This window comes from Perca fluviatilis, chromosome 14, assembly GCF_010015445.1.
Source record: "Perca fluviatilis chromosome 14, GENO_Pfluv_1.0, whole genome shotgun sequence".
Lineage (NCBI taxonomy): Eukaryota > Metazoa > Chordata > Actinopteri > Perciformes > Percidae > Perca > Perca fluviatilis.
This window is the reverse complement of record NC_053125.1, coordinates 25,770,545-25,789,152: the sequence shown is the minus strand read 5'-3', so window position 1 is coordinate 25,789,152 and position 18,608 is coordinate 25,770,545. Positions and strand designations below refer to the sequence as shown.

The window sequence follows — 18,608 nt, the reverse complement described above, 5'->3', positions numbered from 1 at the left end:
CCAATAACACTGCCATCAACTCTGTAGTGTATACTGATAAATGGTCTGATAACCTTTTCTTTATTGATGTATCACTCACCGGGATACACACTGCTGCACCTACACACCCTTTGTCTGGATCTTTAGAGCCATCTGTAAAGATGAAAACCGAGTCTCAGAAATTCTTTTTAACATAATTCTGGACTAAGCGCCATACTGGAAGAAGTTCTGACTTATTCTCCAGTTCCTGATGTATGTTGAGATCTACACTTGGCAAGGGGAATAAACCACGGAGGAATGGAGGAGATTGAAACAGTAGGACTATATTGTAGTCAACTTAACCCAATGCTTAGCATCACTGATCCATCCAAAACTTAAAAAGAGAGAGAGAGAGAGAGAGAGAAAGAGAGAAAGAGAGAGAGGTTACACCCTTCCACCAAGTTTCATGAATGTTCGGCCAGTAGTTTTTCTCTAATCCTGCTGACAGACAGAAAACATGACTCTTTGGCAGCGGTAATCATCAGCTTTTTGAAAAACATTTCATTGTTGTTATATTATATTTCAGGTATTGGTGTTGCTGTTAAAAAAAAAAAAAAACATTAATCAGATCACTTTTATTTTTCATTTTATTTTTTAATAACAGACATACAACACACTCAATACACACGGAAATCCCACCAAAAACAATTGGCCAAAACGAAAATAAATCAATAAATACCAAAAAATGAATGGATCCCTTCAGTTATTCAAATACAGTAAAATACATGACAGGTAGAGCGTATTAAGAGTATAAAGTAATATCTATATTTCCACACATTTCTTTCTTAAATATTTGGCTTTGCAATATATTTTTTATTTGAATACTTAGATTCAGAGAAGTTCTTGATAGAACTTTAAATATAAACATTTTATCCAACAAAGTAACTGTATTTATTATCTGGGGACAGTTTTCATCCAGCAACCCCTAACATAATATTTATAGATGTAAAGTTAAAATAAACCTTGAATGGATTTAGCCAATTTTGGATTTTGTTCCAGAAATGTTCAACATATAACCCAAAAAATAACAAATGCAACTGGGTTTCCTACTTACAGAATCTCCATAAGGATCGTTCAATGGTAAACATGTTGAGTTTTTTCAGTAGCAGTAAAAATAAAAAGTAGAATATCTTCAATTAAACAACTCTTGAGTAGGAATACAGCAGCCTCTGCTCTGTAAATTAAAATAGATTCTGCGGTCTATCGCTATATAAATAAGATTGCCATTGCCATAATTAACCGTATAGCATCAATAACATTTGCAGTTAAGTGATGTATATTTTATATATTTATAAATGTATTGCACATATATTTGTTTGACATTTCTTTTTAAATTGAGCACAAAAAAAAAAAAAAAAAAAGTGTGTCCCGATTACTCTGATACTGTAACATTGGTTTAAAGACTTGTCAAACTTTGTCCTCAAGATGGCAGCACAACACACAGAGACACCACTAATGGGCCTCCGCCATGCAGACTGTGGAATGTGTATGACTTACATGTATCAGTGGCTACATGCATGAAAACAGTCCTGATACTGTCATTAATATAATGTCCAGTACAAGCAGCAGAAAGTCTACACACCTACCTAAAAACACATCTCTTCCAAATGTACTTTGGCTAAGAAGATGATGGTTATAAAAATGTGTGGCACTTTGTACTTTGGCTGATTTGAAGCTAATGTTCTTCTATGTGATTCTTGCAGTTTTCCTGAGTTTGTACCTTCATGGTTGAATGCACTTATTGGAAGTCACTTTGGATCAAGGCACTAAATACGGCAATACAACCAGCTGATCATTTTAAAATCCTCTATACCAGCTAATTTTCTGTTTAAAAAAATACTTCATGGTTAATGTTACAACTGTAAAGAACATAAAACTAAAAAGAAAATCAGAAACAACTGATATTCATTTAGAAAGGACAGTAGTTTGAGCAAGACAGACGCAAACGAGTTGTACTTTCAAGTCTTCTTCAATACAGCATGATGTTCATTTTGTAAATTATGATTTCGTTTATCTTAAAAGACGATCAAGAAGGGGACTCTTTAGGGGCGTGGCTATGCGCTGGCCTGTCAATCATACCACAGGCTTAACAATGCTAACCATGCTAACACTGTGCACATTAAAATAGACCTGAATTTGTTCTTGGGTGTTGTTCGTGTTTATCTTAAACTTTGACCTTCTCACTGTGTTTTCACTTTAAAGTTAACTGGAACATTTGGTCACCTAGAAATTTCTTGTTCAGCGATCTGCCAACCGAGATAGCTAGCTAGTGTTAACTGGTAAGTTAAAAGGCAAGTATGCCAGTCCACCAGCGACTGGAGTGACTGGAGAGTCAGAGGACAGTGTTCAAAAAGACGTCAGTAAGAAAATCCACTTGTAACAATCAAAGTTATAAAATGTCTCTCTAATGCTAGTGTGTGCCAACAGGCCCTCACACCCAAACCTGCACCGTGCTGATCAGGCTTTGGGACACACCGAATCTCAACTAACAAGCCAGATGGTTTATTACACCGATCCGTCTGAGAAGCCGTCATTGTAACAGTTTGGACAAGGTCAGGGCACCTGGCAGGTGATTGGACGAACCATCAGTCTATTACCGTCCGCCTTTGTTGTTTTGAACGAACAGTCGCAGCCGTCACACACCTCAACCACGACCTGGGTCCTAACAGCCAGTAGATTTCCCCCGGATTCTGATTGGTGTGGCCTGCTGGTTGTGGTTGTGTTTTGATACCTTTGTTTAAGTAACACAGCCAGGATCAGTAAGATACAGGCAAACAGACCCAGGATCGGTACGCTCAGATAGCGTCGACCACCTGATGTGAAGAAAAAAAAAACGGAGACAAAAGCTACACTTACTGGAGTACAACAGACACAAATATAAGCATGATTCAGCATTTTCTTTAACGTAAAGCACTAACGATTCTCTGCTTCCCTCTTTACAGAGTTGGTCTGTTTTCTCACCTTTAACATCGGTCTCGTTGTTTGGACCTCGACTTTGGAGATTATGGGGATGCAGCGGCGTCTTTGTCGTCCAGGTTTCAACAGAGCGCGGTTCTGAAAACACAAGATTTGTAATAATTTAGTCACAGAAGTTGTTGACACAACAATCCTTCAAGTTTTAAAGCGGTCTTATTTTGACCTTACAGCATCAGCAACAGCGTTATCCCAACTAATATTTCTAAATAATTATTGCAAAATCTCCAACTGATCAAATGTTTATTTTCCAACAGTAACAGATTTTATTGATAAAAAAAACTAACTTACCAACATGAAGCATAATAACTGAAGCCCTTGCCAACTGTGGGATTTGGCATCTGTATCTCCCTTGGTCAGACTGCTCCACGTTGCTGATCTTTAGCGAGATGTTTCCGTGTTTCAGGCCGTCTGTGAACATCTCCGTCCTCCCGGCGTACGCTGGCTTCTTCATGTCCTCCTCGTGGTGTTTGTCATGGTAACGGTGGACATACCGGTAGTTGCTCTGTGGATCTCTAGGGTCCAGCGGGATGTCCGGCCTCCACCAATTCACCGTCAGCTCCTCCACGTTGAGCTGAGGCTCCACGTGACACGGCAGGATGACATCACCACCCAGAGGGGCCACGATTGGCTGAAGTGACCCGATCAACCGAGGCCGATCTGGAAAATAGAGGGAACGTTCATGAGCCCAGGAGTTTGGGTAACAGTTGACGGTTTCTTGCAACAACAAAGCACATCATCTTTTCTGTCTCCTCCGTGAAATCAAGCTGCCTTCAAGTGCTGTCGGAAATGTTGACACCTATAAACGATCTGACAGAAAACAGCACCTGGGAAATATAAAGTCTACTTGCGCTACAATGGGGGGGCAAAGAACACAAATGGGCCGTTGAAGTGACACTCTCACCGCTGCGCCACCCTGTGGGTGTTTCTAGGACCCATTTAAATAAACTGAATGCAAGCAAAACGGCGTTTAACTCCAGTTTAGGTCGTGCAGACCAACACACTCAGGAAAGAGTAGCCTAGGTTGCAGTCCCCAAATTGATCAATCTAGCTCCCCCTTCTCCCAAGTGCCTTCTCCTTTGACCATTACTTTTTGTTGTGAATTCCTCACGCTACGGAGACTGTGCAGGTTACAGTGTGTGTAGTTACCGGCTACGTAGCGTAAGTTATGTAAGAAATGCAATCCACTTTACTCCTCATTGAAACTTGCCCAGTTCCACGATGTCTTTGATCACCATCACTAGGGTTGGGCATCGTTTGGATTTTAACGATTCTGATCCCGATTCTTCCTTTTGATTCCGGTTCTTATCGATTCTCAATTCTGATTGTTTGAGTGGTGTAGTTGAAACGGGTCACATGCTTATTTCACAAATAAGAGGAAAGTTTTATTTTGATTCAAAAGGTGGGTTGCAGTGTGACGGGGCTATTTTAACGTAAAATAAAGCCACGCTAGAGCACCGCTTACTGTGTTCCACGGCTGCAACACAACAAGCGCCTGGTCGCTATGGAAACCAAAACTTGCGCATGTTAAATTTGGAACCCGTGATCAGATTTGAAACCAAATCCTCAAAACGATTCCAATAAAGAAACGATTCTACTGGAATCGTACTTTTTTCTCGATGCTAACCATCACTTTCGCTTCCTCTGGTGTTCCGTTTAGTAAAATGAAGATTTTGCAGTTTGTGGACCATGTAGATTGTATTTTCTGCTGTTTCTTCAAGGATTGTGCTTTCCGGCCAATATCGGCATTTCGTTGGCGAGATGTTCATTAATGTGGACGTCTGTTCCCTTCAACTTCCTTCCTCGTTTCAGTAGTGTAATTTTGCGTTTTCGGTTAACAAACCTCATTATAATGGCTGGTTTGTCGCCGTTATTTTTCCGGGGCAGAGGGGGACAAGCCCTTGGACTGTAGAAAGTAGGGCTGTGCTTGACTAAAGAAATTCTTAGTCGACTAACACTCATTCAATTGTATCGACTAATCGATTAGTTGATTTAATCGACAGATCTGTAAATCTGAATTTTTCCGCAAAGAGTCGTGCAAAAGCACCACTTTAATTCTTGTGTTTACCAGAGATGTGCTCGTAGGTTTCTTGGAAATAAGTCATTCAGCATGAAAAAAAAAACATAAAACATGACTAATCGACTAAAGAAATCTAAGATGACTAAGACCAAAACGACCGATTAGTCGACTAATCAACTAAGAGAGAGCTAGCCTCGTGAGACCGTCCTGATCTCGCGAGCTCCAGTTTTCCACTCGCAGATCAGTCTGGCATCTTGAGGCAGAGAAAATTTGGAGCCGTTAGCCAAACGACCGGGCCAATCAGCGATGGTTTTGAGGTGGGTTTATCCAATCAGCTAACCAGTATTTTCAGACAGCGGTAGCCACTCGCTAATGCTTTTTTTCTCTTGGATCCTTCTTTTGGAATATGGTCCGGGAACCTGAAATGGTGCCTTTTATTCCTAAATTCTCGTTACACAAACAGCAAATCTCCTTTACCGACATGTTGGTTGCTTGCAGGAGCTAACGAGCTATGCTTTGCCTGCAGCAGCAGGGGCGGGCTTGTGGTTGTATTTTCATACGCTTCGTGGATCTGATTGGTTGATTTGGCCCGTCTATCACCAACATAGGTGATAAACAGATGGTTTATCCAATCAGCTAACAAGTATTTCCGCCCCCTTCCCAAAAGTTCTCCAACGGAAAGTTCCCAGATGGATATGCCGAGCAAATGCGAAGCAATCCATCTGGCGGAGTCAGGTTAAGAGAGAGCAGCCCTAGTAGAAAGGCTGAGACTGTAAAGGCTGCCACTTGTTGCTCCACAGAGTCAGATACTGACCTGTCGGGGCTCCCGTGGTAAAGTTGGTTTTATATTGGACGTTGGATATTCGACACATTTGAAAAATCTATTATGCAGCTTGACCTTTTGACCGATCCATCTCAAAACACATACGGTAAACTCAGCTAACTGCCCTACACATAACACAAAGCTTCTTTTTTTCCCCGAAAAACCCACCCTTTGATTTTATAAATATTTTTATAAGCGTGTCTTTAGAATGTGTATCAAAACAGTTTATGCACTGAATAATGTTCCGGGAATAATGGATAAAGACAAATTTACAACCAAATTAAGATGAATGAGGGGGATCATTAAACAATTAGTTATTTGAAAACAGTTGTATTGCTGTGAACTAAACTATTTATGGAGGACTCAATTACTATACCTAAGTTTGCAAATAAAATAGGAAGAGAGCACAAGGACAATTTGCCCCTGACACAAGACCTATTCAGCAGTTTGGTTAACCACTGCTACTTACCACTATTACTTGTTAAAATTAACATATTCTGAAAACAAGCTGCCTCTTTGTGTAACAGACTCGGAAAAATAAATCATTTGGATTTATTCAGTCAGCTAAATTTATTTAACAAAAAGTGTCAAAAAGTGTCTCTGTCAAAAGAGGCCTTGTGCCATATGAAGGATATATTTCTATTTTAGATATATCTTTTTTATTTAAAGGTCTAAGATCCATTTTTTTGTATTTTGAATTAAGCTATATTACATATTTAAAGTATTTATTAACATGATAAAAATTCAATAAAAATAAGCTTTGTGTTATGTGTAGGACAGTTAGCGGAGTTCACCAAATTTTTTGAGATGGATAAGTCAAAAGGTCAAGCCACATAATAGATGTATAGCATATGTTGAATATCCAACTTCTAATATAAAATCAACTTTTATTTTGAGCCCCAATACAACAACATTCTCATTGCACTGCTCTAGATCAGCCACTCTGTTCTCTAGGAAGGCGAGTCTTTTGTCCTTCCCTTCATTTTGAAGCCGGAGAGCCTTTACTTCCCCAACCAGGTCTAAAATAGATTTTTGCTACAGCCTGACCACAGATATGCAGCCTGACACAGCGGTAATTTCCTCAGAGAGAAAGTCAAGAGACTTCTTAATGTCGTCGATTTCCTCTATCGCCGGTTGCTTCCTCGGAGGCATGACTTTTTTATGCCCGGTTCTCAAGAAGGGCAACAAACTGTTATGTCAACTTAACTCCTTAGGCTAAGCCCCACTCTTACTTCTTCTCTCGTCGGATTGAACCGAACACAGCACGTGCCCCGCGAAGTCTTCCTTGTCAGTCTGCACTTCTCTGCTCTTCATTCAGTGCATAATATGACCATTGACATATATAAAAGAATATAACCCAGTGTAACCTTCTTATATACAGTCTGTGAGTGTAACCAGTCCACTCGGCCTTTCTGTCCCGGCCGTCCAAAGCTCCTGTTCCTGCGGTGTAAACACCAACACTTCACTCCCCAACCAGAGTTTTGTATATTTCTGTTTTTTTTTGTCAATAAAAAAGAAAACACTAAAGCGTGCGTTTTACGTGTTTTACAGTAACAGTCTTCTCCTGAACGGAGGTGGCGCTAATGAGGAAAGGACTACCGACTTTGCTCTTTCTACGGACTAGAAGAAGAAAAAAAGCACGCCCCCCCCCCCCAAACGTCACACGGGACCCGTGCGACAGCTCTCCTCCCCTTACTTTGAACCATGAATGCAGGTCTTGTAGGACCTAGACTAGCCTACTGCAACGGAGTAGTTTTCAGTGTGGTATTAGTAGCCCACTTTTACTGCAGTAGCCTAACTGTTAAAGGCTCTGAATACACCTGAGTACAGGTCTTACCTTCACCGCCCGTGCCGACCGCTATAACGGTACTGAAGAAAGAGTGCAGTATAAGTCCAAAGTGAAAAAGTGAAGCTAAGCACGAAGTCCCAGGAGTAGTCCATAAACATATCGGATAAAAAGAAAGAGACATGCTGTCATTTTTGTTCTACACTCCATAACTGAAAAGATTAGACCTGCCTCATCCTCCTGGGTGTACTATGGTGCGTTATGGCTCTGGGTGTAGCTATTAAGAGAGTGGGCGGGGCAGGAGCGGGGGAGTGAAAAGGAGCATGTCTGTTTATGCAATTTCCTGTAGGCATATTTCTTGTATGAAAGGCGCTATACAAACATTATTTATTGGCCTTTTAGTAATCAGCTGCAGGAGTTTCTGATTCAGAAAGTTTGTGATCTGTATCATGATTAATCATATTAATGCTTACGTCTCGCTAAAACAGTATTCCTTCCATGCATTTACAGTTAATGTTGGAAATAAAGAAATCACACATGCTACTATCTAGTAAATAAAACATGAATTGACATAATTACATGTTTTAGTAACATATCATGTGTCCTATGTTTCCATATGAAATTAAAGTGCATTTATAAATTTGTTGTCAAGTTTATCTGCTGTCAATCGGAAGATTTGCTTGTACAGTGCCTTGCGAAAGTATTCGGCCCCCTTGAACGTTTCGACCTTTTGCCACATTTCAGGCCTCAAACATAAAGATATAAAACTGTAATTTTTTGTGAAGAATCAACAACAAGTGGGTCCCAATTATGAAGTGGAACGAAATTCATTGGCTACTTCAAACTTTTTTAACAAATAAAAAACTGAAAAAGTGGGCGTGCAAAATTATTCAGCCCCTTTACTTTCAGTGCAGCAAACTCTCTCCAGAAGTTCAGTGAGGATCTTTGAATGATCCAATGTTGACCTAAATGACTAATGATGATAAATAGAATCCAGCTGTGTGTAATCAAGTCTCCGTATAAATGCACCTGCTCTGTGATAGTGTCAGAGGTCCGTGTAAAGCGCAGAGAGCATCATGAAGAACAAGGAACACACCAGGCAGGTCCGAGATACTGTTGTGGAGAAGTTTAAAGCCGGATTTGGATACAAAAAGATTTCCCAAGCTTTAAACATCCCAAGGAGCACTGTGCAAGCGATAATATTGAAATGGAAGGAGTATCAGACCACTACAAATCTCACAGACCCGGCCGTCCCTCTAAACTTTCAGCTCATACAATGAGAAGACTGATCAGAGATGCAGCCAAGAGGCCCATGATCACTCTGGATGAACTGCAGAGATCTACAGCTGAGCTGGGAGACTCTGTCCATAGGACAACAATCAGTGTCATACTGCACAAATCTGGCCTTTATGGAAGAGTGGCAAGAAGAAAGCCATTTCTTAAAGATATCCACAAAAGTGTCGTTTAAAGTTTGCCAAAAGCCACCTGGGAGACACACCAAACATGTGGAAGAAGGTGCTGTGGTCAGATGAAACCAAAATCGAACTTTTTGGCAACAATGCAAAACGTTATGTTTGGCGTAAAAGCAACACAGCTCATCACCCTGAACACACCATCCCCACTGTCAAACATGGTGGTGGCAGCATCATGGTTTGGGCCTGCTTTTCTTCAGCAGGGACAGGGAAGATGGTTAAAATTGATGGGAAGATGGATGGAGCCAAATACAGGACCATTCTGGAAGAAAACCTGATGGAGTCTGCAAAAGACCTGAGACTGGGACGGAGATTTGTCTTCCAACAAGACAATGATCCAAAACATAAAGCAAAATCTACAATGGAATGGTTCACAAATAAACATATCCAGGTGTTAGAATGGCCAAGTCAAAGTCCAGACCTGAATCCAATCGAGAATCTGTGGAAAGAACTGAAAACTGCTGTTCACAAACGCTCTCCATCCAACCTCACTGAGCTCGAGCTGTTTTGCAAGGAGGAATGGGCAAAAATGTCAGTCTCTCGATGTGCAAAACTGATAGAGACTTACCCCAAGCGACTTACAGCTGTAATCGCAGCAAAAGGTGGCGCTACAAAGTATTAACTTAAGGGGGCTGAATAATTTTGCACGCCCAATATTTCAGTTTTTTATTTGTTTAAAAGGTTTGAAATATCCAATAAATTTCGTTCCACTTCATGATTGTGTCCCACTTGTTGTTGATTCTTCACAAAAAATTACAGTTTTATATATTTATGTTTGAGGCCTGAAATGTGGCAAAAGGTCGAAAAGTTCAAGGGGGCCGAATACTTTCGCAAGGCACTGTATGTATATGTACCGGTATGTATAACAGGATTGAAGTTGAATGAGTTATTCACCTGTTGATCATTGGTAATAAATAGGCTATTCTTTAATATAGTATTTCGTTTTTTAATTGGAATGTCTTAAATAACAGATTAAGAGTTATATTTAATATAGATGAGCACACATGTATTTACATTTAGGTATACAGACTGGAAGCCTTTAAAAACTCCCTGATAACTTCAATGGGTGAAAAAAAAACACGGTGGTTTTATTTTTCGCATGAATAATGCCATCTGCCAGTTATGATTAATTCATACATAATTAATGAATGCGTTTATCATGTAGGAGTCCCTGCATTCGTCCTTTTATTATGATCACTTTGTGTGGCAGTGAAGATGCGTTCAAATGCAGCAGGATGATCTCAGGTGGAGTTCAACTGCTGAACCAGGGGCAGCTGCGGGGGTTTAAACTGAACTACATCACTAATAATGATCATCACACAATTAAACACCAATAACCTGATGTTCTCATCAGTCTGGGATGTGGATGTTCATTTATTTATAGCGGGGAGGGTGGGGCTTCGAAACCGAAAGTTAAAAAAAAGATAAACAAGCTGACGGGACTATCAGACGACCGAGGCCGAGTGTGGTAAAGGAAAACATTGACTGCACCATGAGACCTTCCAGAGAAGATATTTAGCATTCAAAACGCAACAAGGAGAAACTGGTTTTAAGCCTTTAAAGTAAGTAGCGCTTTATGCTCCTGTGTGTTTCTGTGTGTGTGGTCGGAGCAGCTGGTGTTCTTTGTTAAGTGCGCACTAGCTGAGTCGATATATTAGTACAGAGGGGTATTGCACAAAACCAGGATAAGCCGGGATATTCAGGTTATCCTGGATGAATTTAGCTTTGACTTGGTTGCACAAAAGCAGGTTGAATTAAACCCAGCCAAGTAGCCTAACCATGGCGATTTATTCTTTGCAGCTAGCCTGGTCCAGAGCAGGCTAACAGGCAGGCTAAGATTAATCCTGGAGTCTGATGTGTTATGATTTAACACATCAGACTCCAGGATGACGCTGACGCTTTGATCCGAAATAAACGTGTTCAACAGTTATTCCGTTGTCTTCTGAATGTGTTCTGCTTCATTTTATTAACATGCATTACTTGTCACTATTGCTGTCACCTCCCACACCGTGCAGCGGACTCTAAAAGCGGACTTTTTGCATCAATAACGACGACAATGGCACCTGATCAAATGTCCTTTTTTTACCAAATGGGAGTGAGAATGTGTTGGAATGCTTCTTAATCATTTTATTTTGGTGCTGTCACTTGTCATCTTCGAGCTTGGGAGTGAGAAAAAAAAAAACATGAATAATAACAGGATACATTGTTTTACAGATATGCTTACAGTGTGTATTGAAGTCACTTCTTTTTCTAGTTTTTGTCCAGTCATGCTTGTTCTGTATGAACATTAATTGTAGAAAGATATTTAGAATTAGACATAGCTTATGGAGATCTGTGCATATGGTTGTAAAACATATTCTCGCATTATGAATAAGCTTTGAAATTAAGCCTACTCCTTATAAATTTCCCAGGAACAAGAATTATTATTTTTTTTATTTATATAGTGCTTTACAGGCTACTCAAAGACACTTTACACTAAAACCAGCACATTTAGCGCATAAAAACAGATACAGCAATAAAACCAACACATAAAACAAGCATATTAAAGCAATTAAAACGTGGAGTGACTAAGCTAAAGCTAGTTCAAAGCTAAATTCATCCAGGATAACCTCAATATCCCGGCTTAATCCCTTATTCTGGTTTTGTGCAATACCCCTCAGGGGACTACAGATGAAAAACAGCCTTTTGGCTTATTCCTGCATTTTTAACCCATGTATAATCATGTGTTGTATAAATGTGCACTGTCTCCTTCTTACATGAACTGAATTGAAGCAGACAGACACTGACACAGTCCAAGTGGTTGTATCAACTGCCTTTATTTATCGTATCAACTATTAACAGGATGTAGGTGTCAATTGACTCTTACTTCCTTTTTTAACGGCCAATCAGAAACATCCGCCTAGACTTAAAGACTCACTTCCTTTTTAACTTATTGCTAAAACACTGAACAAGGAAGGTAGGAAAGGCCGTTTGACAAACTTGTAAGTAGTCGTTTATAATTTAAACTTTAAAATATTTAATCGCTGTGCATATTGTAAATGTTTGTACATTTTTCAGTGTGTTTGTCATATGTGTATATATATATATATATATATATATATATATATATATATATATATATATATATATATACACACACACACACACACACACACACACACACACACACACACACACATATACTATATATATAGTTATATATCATAGTTAACAGAAAACACATTTCTCTGATCCCTTATCAGACTCTAAATGTATTTACTGGCCAAGTCTGTTCTCTCTAAGGAATTTGACTCCAGCTCATATTAAAACTAAATTCAAGACAATGCAGAGGAGGACAGACTATAATACAGATACAAACATTCAGCCAAAGAAAAATCTGAAAACTGAGTGCGTAGCAAAGTGACAAAGAGGTTTCAGAAACATTTGATCACAAAGGAATGACTTTATCAGAAATGAAGCCAATAAACTCTGACATGACCGGGCAGTTTTCAAACCTAACAAGCTTATAGGAACACCCTTTTGTAGTTTTTAGTGTCTGTGAACATTGAGGAACATTTCCTCTCATGCTCAGACCGCAGGAGGTTAAAACTTGACATGTAATGTATTATATATTGTTTTACATTATAATGTAACTATATAATTAATGTCATATTATGTTTAACAACAATATTTAAATAAAGTGAGGAGCTGTAACAAAGTACATTTACTCAAGTACTGTTCTTAAGTAAAATTTTTAGGTACTTTACCATTTTCTGCTGATTTCTACAGTACTCCACTACATCTCTGAGGGGAAGATTGCACTTTTTACTCCACTACGTTTATCTTATAACTTCTCCTGTAGGCTAAGAGTTACTGTTACATAAAAACACAGGATCATCTTACAAATTACAATGCTAAATATGTATTATAATATAATAATATAACTATAATTATATCACATTAAGACCTGCTGCACATGTAAATGTTATTTTTTTTTTAGCTTTTTAGTAATTTGTATTGCTCTTACGTAGTTTTAATGTATTAATGTTAAGTTTCTTTGGACATTAATTTAGAAAAAAATCATATAGCATCACCTTTTTTTTTAGAAAAACTAACGTCTTGCCCAAATGTGCCCAGTTTCCCGCAACCTTTTGACCATGCGTGTGATCGTGCGTAATGCTCCCAAGGTTTTGTATGCATTTTAGTGAACTCCGATGGTAACACGAAATATCACATGGATAAAGTACTCTGGATGCATAGCGCACAGCCTGCATGTGAGCACACTCAAAATTTTAATAATAAATAAATATTATGCTATTAATTTTTTCTTCTAACTCAAACCTCATTGGCCTTGGCTAAATTTCTGTGAAGAACATAACAAATAACTTATGTGTTTGGGTCTACTGGACCCGAGTGTAATAATTGTGTAATAATTCTAGGTGTTATGAAACTTAACTGTGTCCTCCTCCTAACTGGGCCTGCTGTGTGTGTGTTTTTGTGTGTCTATGTGTCTGTGTGTATGTCTATGCGTCTGTGCGTCTCTGTGTGTGTCTGTGCGTCTGTATGTGTGCGTGTCTGAGTGTAGGTGTCTGTGTGTGGGAATGTCTTTCTGCACCTGCTATTCCCACACAAAGTTACACAATTGTTACATTTCAAGCACTTTCACCTTTTCTGATTAAGTTCTAAGAGATAAGCACCAATTTCTATTTTTTACCTTTTTTATAATTGAATTTCCTTGTTTTCTCACAAAAAACGAAAATTATCATATGATCATAAATGTGATCTCACAGGGGTAAATATGAACCATAAATGATGTATATATCATTGGTAATTGAGCTAAATCTGTTAAGTATTAAGGCTGTTTAACAAAAATATGAACACCACACGAGGGTTAAGGCTTCCAAACAGCATTTTGTTTCGATGTCCTACCTCTGTTAGGAGCACATCGATCTCACAATCACTGAATCGGGTTTTTCCCCATTTTTCCATTTCATGATTGGTCATCAATGGCTCCTTTACGAGGCGAGGTTTTTGCGTACGAAAATTCTGTCTTTTGGTGCATGAAATATTTCAGAATAGAATCTACGCCAGAAATGAGGCCCCTGCACAGAAGAATTTGTTTTTGTGCAAGTTGGTTCTTCAAAAAGTTTCTTTGGACAAAAAGCCAAATGAATGTAAACAATGTGTCTCTTGCAGACCGTCTTTGATTATCTCTGCTGTTGTTGATAATGCATCTAAAATAAGAGAGGGAATGTAAGGTAGAAAAGGACCACATAAACAAATTAAAGTGATAACATGATGCAATTTTTCCTTTACTAACGTCTTGACAGTGTTTTGTCTTCCTGTAGTTGTGTATCAGCTGCAGAAATGGCCGAGGAGAGGAAGCGACCCATGTCCATGGGGGAGCGGCCCTACTTTGGTGTTGAAAAGACACAAAGGTTAATTTAATTTATTGTATTCTGTAAACAAAACATCTTGCACCTAAAAGCCTATTGATGTTACATATTCAAAGATTCATAAAGATTCATAAAGAGTTTGAAAATGGTGAAATGATGAATGAAAAAAAATAAATCTAATGAATTGAAGTGATACCATGATGGAATTTAGCCTTGGAAACATCCTGCACTTTATATATACACAAGTAAAAATATTTTCTCTCTTTTTAGTTCAATGTCGAGGGAGCTGAATCTGAGTACAGAAAACAAAAGCTTGAATGAGCGCCTGACTGATTATCACCGTGCTCTCATTGATCTGAGAGATTTCGCCAAAGCCAGGGTTATCGTGAAGAAGTCTTTTCCCAGAAAAAGATGTTTTTCTTTGTGCACCTGACCATACAGGAGTTCTTTGCTGCTCTTTTTGTCTATGACTGTTTCACAAACAAAAATACAAAAGAGCTCGGCAACTTCCTCAATCTGAAGGACAAAGAACATGCCTTACTTGATCTTCTGAAGTCGCAGTGAAACAACTTGTGAAAATGGGAGTTCTTTTAAGAGAGGGATTTAAATCAAAACGTACAAATTTGGATTGCTCAAACGAAAAATCCATACAAAGTATATAAGCTGTAAAGTAGTTCTGCACCATGAAGCTGTTATGAGTGTGTGTGTGTGTGTGTTAGTGAAAGAGAGGAAGTGAACACAAACGCATTAGCTTGGGTTTCAAACATGTCTCTACCATAGACTGTTGCGAAATTATGAATCCTACTGTGGCCACGCCAAGACCCGCCCTACAATAGCAGCTCGATTGGTTGGGGTTAGGTTATGTTACCTTGCGTAACCTTCCGTACGATATCATAAGGAACTGTTTGTGAGAATGAGTTGACATTCCTCATATTATCGATATAGATATGACAGAAAATACAGAAAAGCATAATATGTCTGCTGTAAAACAACATTGTGACACAAGCCTCAGATTTCAATATTAGATTTGACTACGTCGTTAATAAACGTTCTCATAATCTTTGTATTTTTTGTTTTAACTGTTGTTTTGTTTGTTTATCTGCATCACTTTGTTACATTTCATATATTGTATTAAAATCTGAGTTGAATCATGTTAAGCACCTTATTGTAAAATCCCAAAGTACTGATGAGTCACTGTGATGACTGAATGTTTTGTGGCTGAAAAATCCAGGTGGACTTAAATACAGATTTGAGACATTTCAGATGTGTTAAGACTTAGAAATACATGTCAAGCACTCATATACCGTTAATTTATATTTGGTCTTCAATGTTACATGTGAAGAGTTAATTTGCAAAAGAAAGATAAATGCCATTCTTTATCAAAACCACCCAACTCCAGTTTGATATTTCCTGGAGTGAACACATAAAAAGATGATTTAGTAAGATTTATAAAAATGAATTCTTCATGTATTTAACCCTAATGTTGATATGTTTCAGATTGTTTCTCAGTGTGACATGTAACCTGTCAATAAAAGGAAGGTGTTGACTGAATGTTGTGGTGAAAGATGTCTCACTAACCTCATAAACCAGACCATGAAATCAATCTAATGTGATGTAAACATGTCACTAACTAACAATAGTATTGTAATAGCATTAGCGCCACCCACTGGACTGGAGTGTGAATGAGAGATAAATGCAGGAAAACAAAAGGCAAAACCTAAATCCTCTTTACTAAATCAATTTCTCTTAGAAACGTAATAATATAGTGATATACACCTTGCCGGCTGTTTTCCCCAAAAGCCTGACAGTGAAAATGTGTGGTGGTCTGCCTTACGAAGTGTCTGAAAAAGGTGCACTCTGGGTATTGTAGTCCTTGCAATGAATTATGTGTATTAACAGTTTCTGTCTGGTGACAGTATGCACATTTTTCAGTAGAATGTTTGCCTATTTTATGTAATGAATAATTAAGAGCTGGATGTCCAATTCTGAGACGAGTAATGATACTTTATTCCTTACGTTTAAAGCCCACCTTCCTCCCATCACCAACACGTCTATGTATATTATAAAGATGTCTTCCTGTTTCACTAATGTCCCAGTACTCCTGCCATGTTGTTTGTACATATGTCCTGATGAATGATTTAACTTCTGCTTTGCTCACTAGACAGAATATCCACCTTCTCATTTCCCTCCACACCAGCATGGGCAGGAACCCAAATTAGACTAATAAACATACCCTTAACTTGCATTATCAATCCATTCATCCATCCATCTTTGTCCGATTATCCAGGGTCAGGTCGCGGGGGCAGCAGCTCCAGCAGGGGACCCCAAACTTCCCTTTCCCAAACCACATTAACCAGCTCTGACTGGAGGATTACGAGGAGTTCCCAGGCCAGGTTGGAGATTTGTATTCTGTACAATATAATAAATATTTCATTGATGATATCTGTTATAGGTGAGGATGATCTGCCTCTTCTAATGCTACAAAGTGCTGAAAAACTGTCAGATGCAATAACAGTTTAGGGTAATCCCTTCTCCTCTATCTACTGTAATGCCAGTAACACTGCCATCAACTCTGTAGTGTATACTGATAAATGGTCTGATAACCTTTTCTTTATTGATGTATCACTCACCGGGATACACACTGCTGCACCTACACACCCTTTGTCGGGATCTTTAGAGCCAATTGTAAAGATGAAAACCAAGTCTAAGAAATTCTTTTTAACATAATTCTGGACTAAGCGCCATACTGGAAGAAGTTCTGACTTATTCTCCAGTTCCTGATGTATGTTGAGATCTACACTTGGCAAGGGGAATAAACCATGGAGGAATGGAGGAGATTGAAACAGTAGGACTATATTGTAGTCGACCTAATCCAATGCTTGCTGCTTTAGCATCACTGATCCATCCAAAAATAATGGAATGTGACAATCACCATGCCCTTGGAGATTGACCCAGTATGCCAGCATTAACTTGACCCGTCTTATTCTCAAAGGCATCGCTCCCATTTCCACGTGCATCGCTGAAACTGGAGATGTTTTAAAAGACCCACTACAGATCCTCAGGGCCCGAGCTTGTAAGACCTCCAGCTTCTTGAGATGAGATTCTGCTGCTGACATGAAAGCTATACAACCAGAACATACAACAGGTCTCATGAGTGCCCAATATATGTTTTGTAGAGATGATCTACTTGCTCCCAACTCCTGTCCTGCCAAACAACGGAGTACATTAATAACCTTTTTACATTCATCCTGAATCTTTCCTACATGCATATTCCATGTGAGCTTTTCATCAAACCATACACCCAGAAATCTAATTACTTTTACTTGTTCAAGAGTTTCTACAGTTTTAACGTCAAGGGTGCAATTTTATGCCATCTTGAAAAACAGATCACCTGAGTTTGAATCCCCAATCTTTTTGTCCATCCCTCCAGCTGAGCCACTGCAGCCTGTACTTTTCTATTTAAAAACGCCACATTGCGGCCTCTTATCCACAAAGCCCCGTCATCTGCATACAAAGACCTTCCCACACCTTGATCAACATGACAAAATATATATCATTTATCATAACGTTAAAAAGCACTGGACTACAAACGCTTCCTTGTGGGATACCATTCTCCACCGCATAAACACTGGAGTATTCTGCACCTCTACTCTAACTTGTAGGTTTCTCTCAAGCAAAAAAATCCCAAACCCAATAATATGCTCTACCACCAATTCCCAAAGATTTCAACTTCCAGAGCATATCATATGCCTTTTCCACGTCAAAGAATACAGCAATTTCTACTTCCTTCTTGGTCTGTGCTTTCCTACTAGTGTAAAGAGAGCAAGAGATGTTACACCTTTCCACCAAGTTTCATGAATGTTCGGCCAGTAGTTTTTCTCTAATCCTGCTGACAGACAACTCAATGGTGTTTTTTGCCTCCAACGTCGCTTTCCAGGCAGCTAACCTTAACCTTAACCATAAACATAACCACTGCTGCGTTGCCTGGAAGGCGACCTTGGGGGCAAAACACCAGACAGACAAACAAACCAAAAACATGACTCTTTGCCAGAGGTAATCATCAGCTTTTTGACAAACATTTAATTGTTGTTATATTCTATGTCAGGTCTTGGTGTTGCTGTTAACAAAAAAACATTTATCA

General features: G+C 38.9%; 2 protein-coding genes and 1 long non-coding RNA gene across 4 annotated transcripts in view; 1 reads left to right on the top strand and 2 right to left on the bottom strand.

The window, feature by feature from the left end:
• LOC120572171 overlaps nt 1-18,608 on the bottom strand; it is a 284,405-nt gene that overhangs the window by 9,257 nt on the left and 256,540 nt on the right. The window lies entirely within an intron of this gene.
• LOC120572168 lies at nt 1,368-7,871 on the bottom strand. The gene is made up of 4 exons (XM_039821342.1): nt 7,672-7,871; nt 3,283-3,651; nt 2,980-3,072; nt 1,368-2,831 (listed from the first exon to the last, which is right to left on the bottom strand). Exons 1-4 carry the CDS (start codon nt 7,802-7,804, stop codon nt 2,572-2,574), a joined length of 855 nt encoding a protein of 284 aa, XP_039677276.1. The 5' UTR covers nt 7,805-7,871; the 3' UTR covers nt 1,368-2,571.
• LOC120572173 lies at nt 10,352-16,018 on the top strand. 2 transcript variants are annotated; one of them, XR_005641377.1, is made up of 3 exons: nt 10,352-10,654; nt 14,402-14,509; nt 14,738-16,018. It is a non-coding gene; the product is annotated as an uncharacterized LOC120572173 (long non-coding RNA). The 2 variants fall into 2 exon arrangements; XR_005641378.1 differs by lacking the exon at nt 10,352-10,654 and adding an exon at nt 11,743-12,073.

Excerpts from the sequence above, each read along its gene's own strand:
- LOC120572168 (XM_039821342.1), bottom strand. The coding sequence starts at position 7,804 with ATGTCTCTTTCTTTTTATCCGATATGTTTATGGACTACTCCTGGGACT. Across the intron at positions 3,652-7,671 it reads GGTCGGCACGGGCGGTGAAG|ATCGGCCTCGGTTGATCGGG; the intron begins GTAAGACCTGTA and ends TCTATTTTCCAG. Across the intron at positions 3,073-3,282 it reads AGTTATTATGCTTCATGTTG|AACCGCGCTCTGTTGAAACC; the intron begins GTAAGTTAGTTT and ends TTGTGTTTTCAG.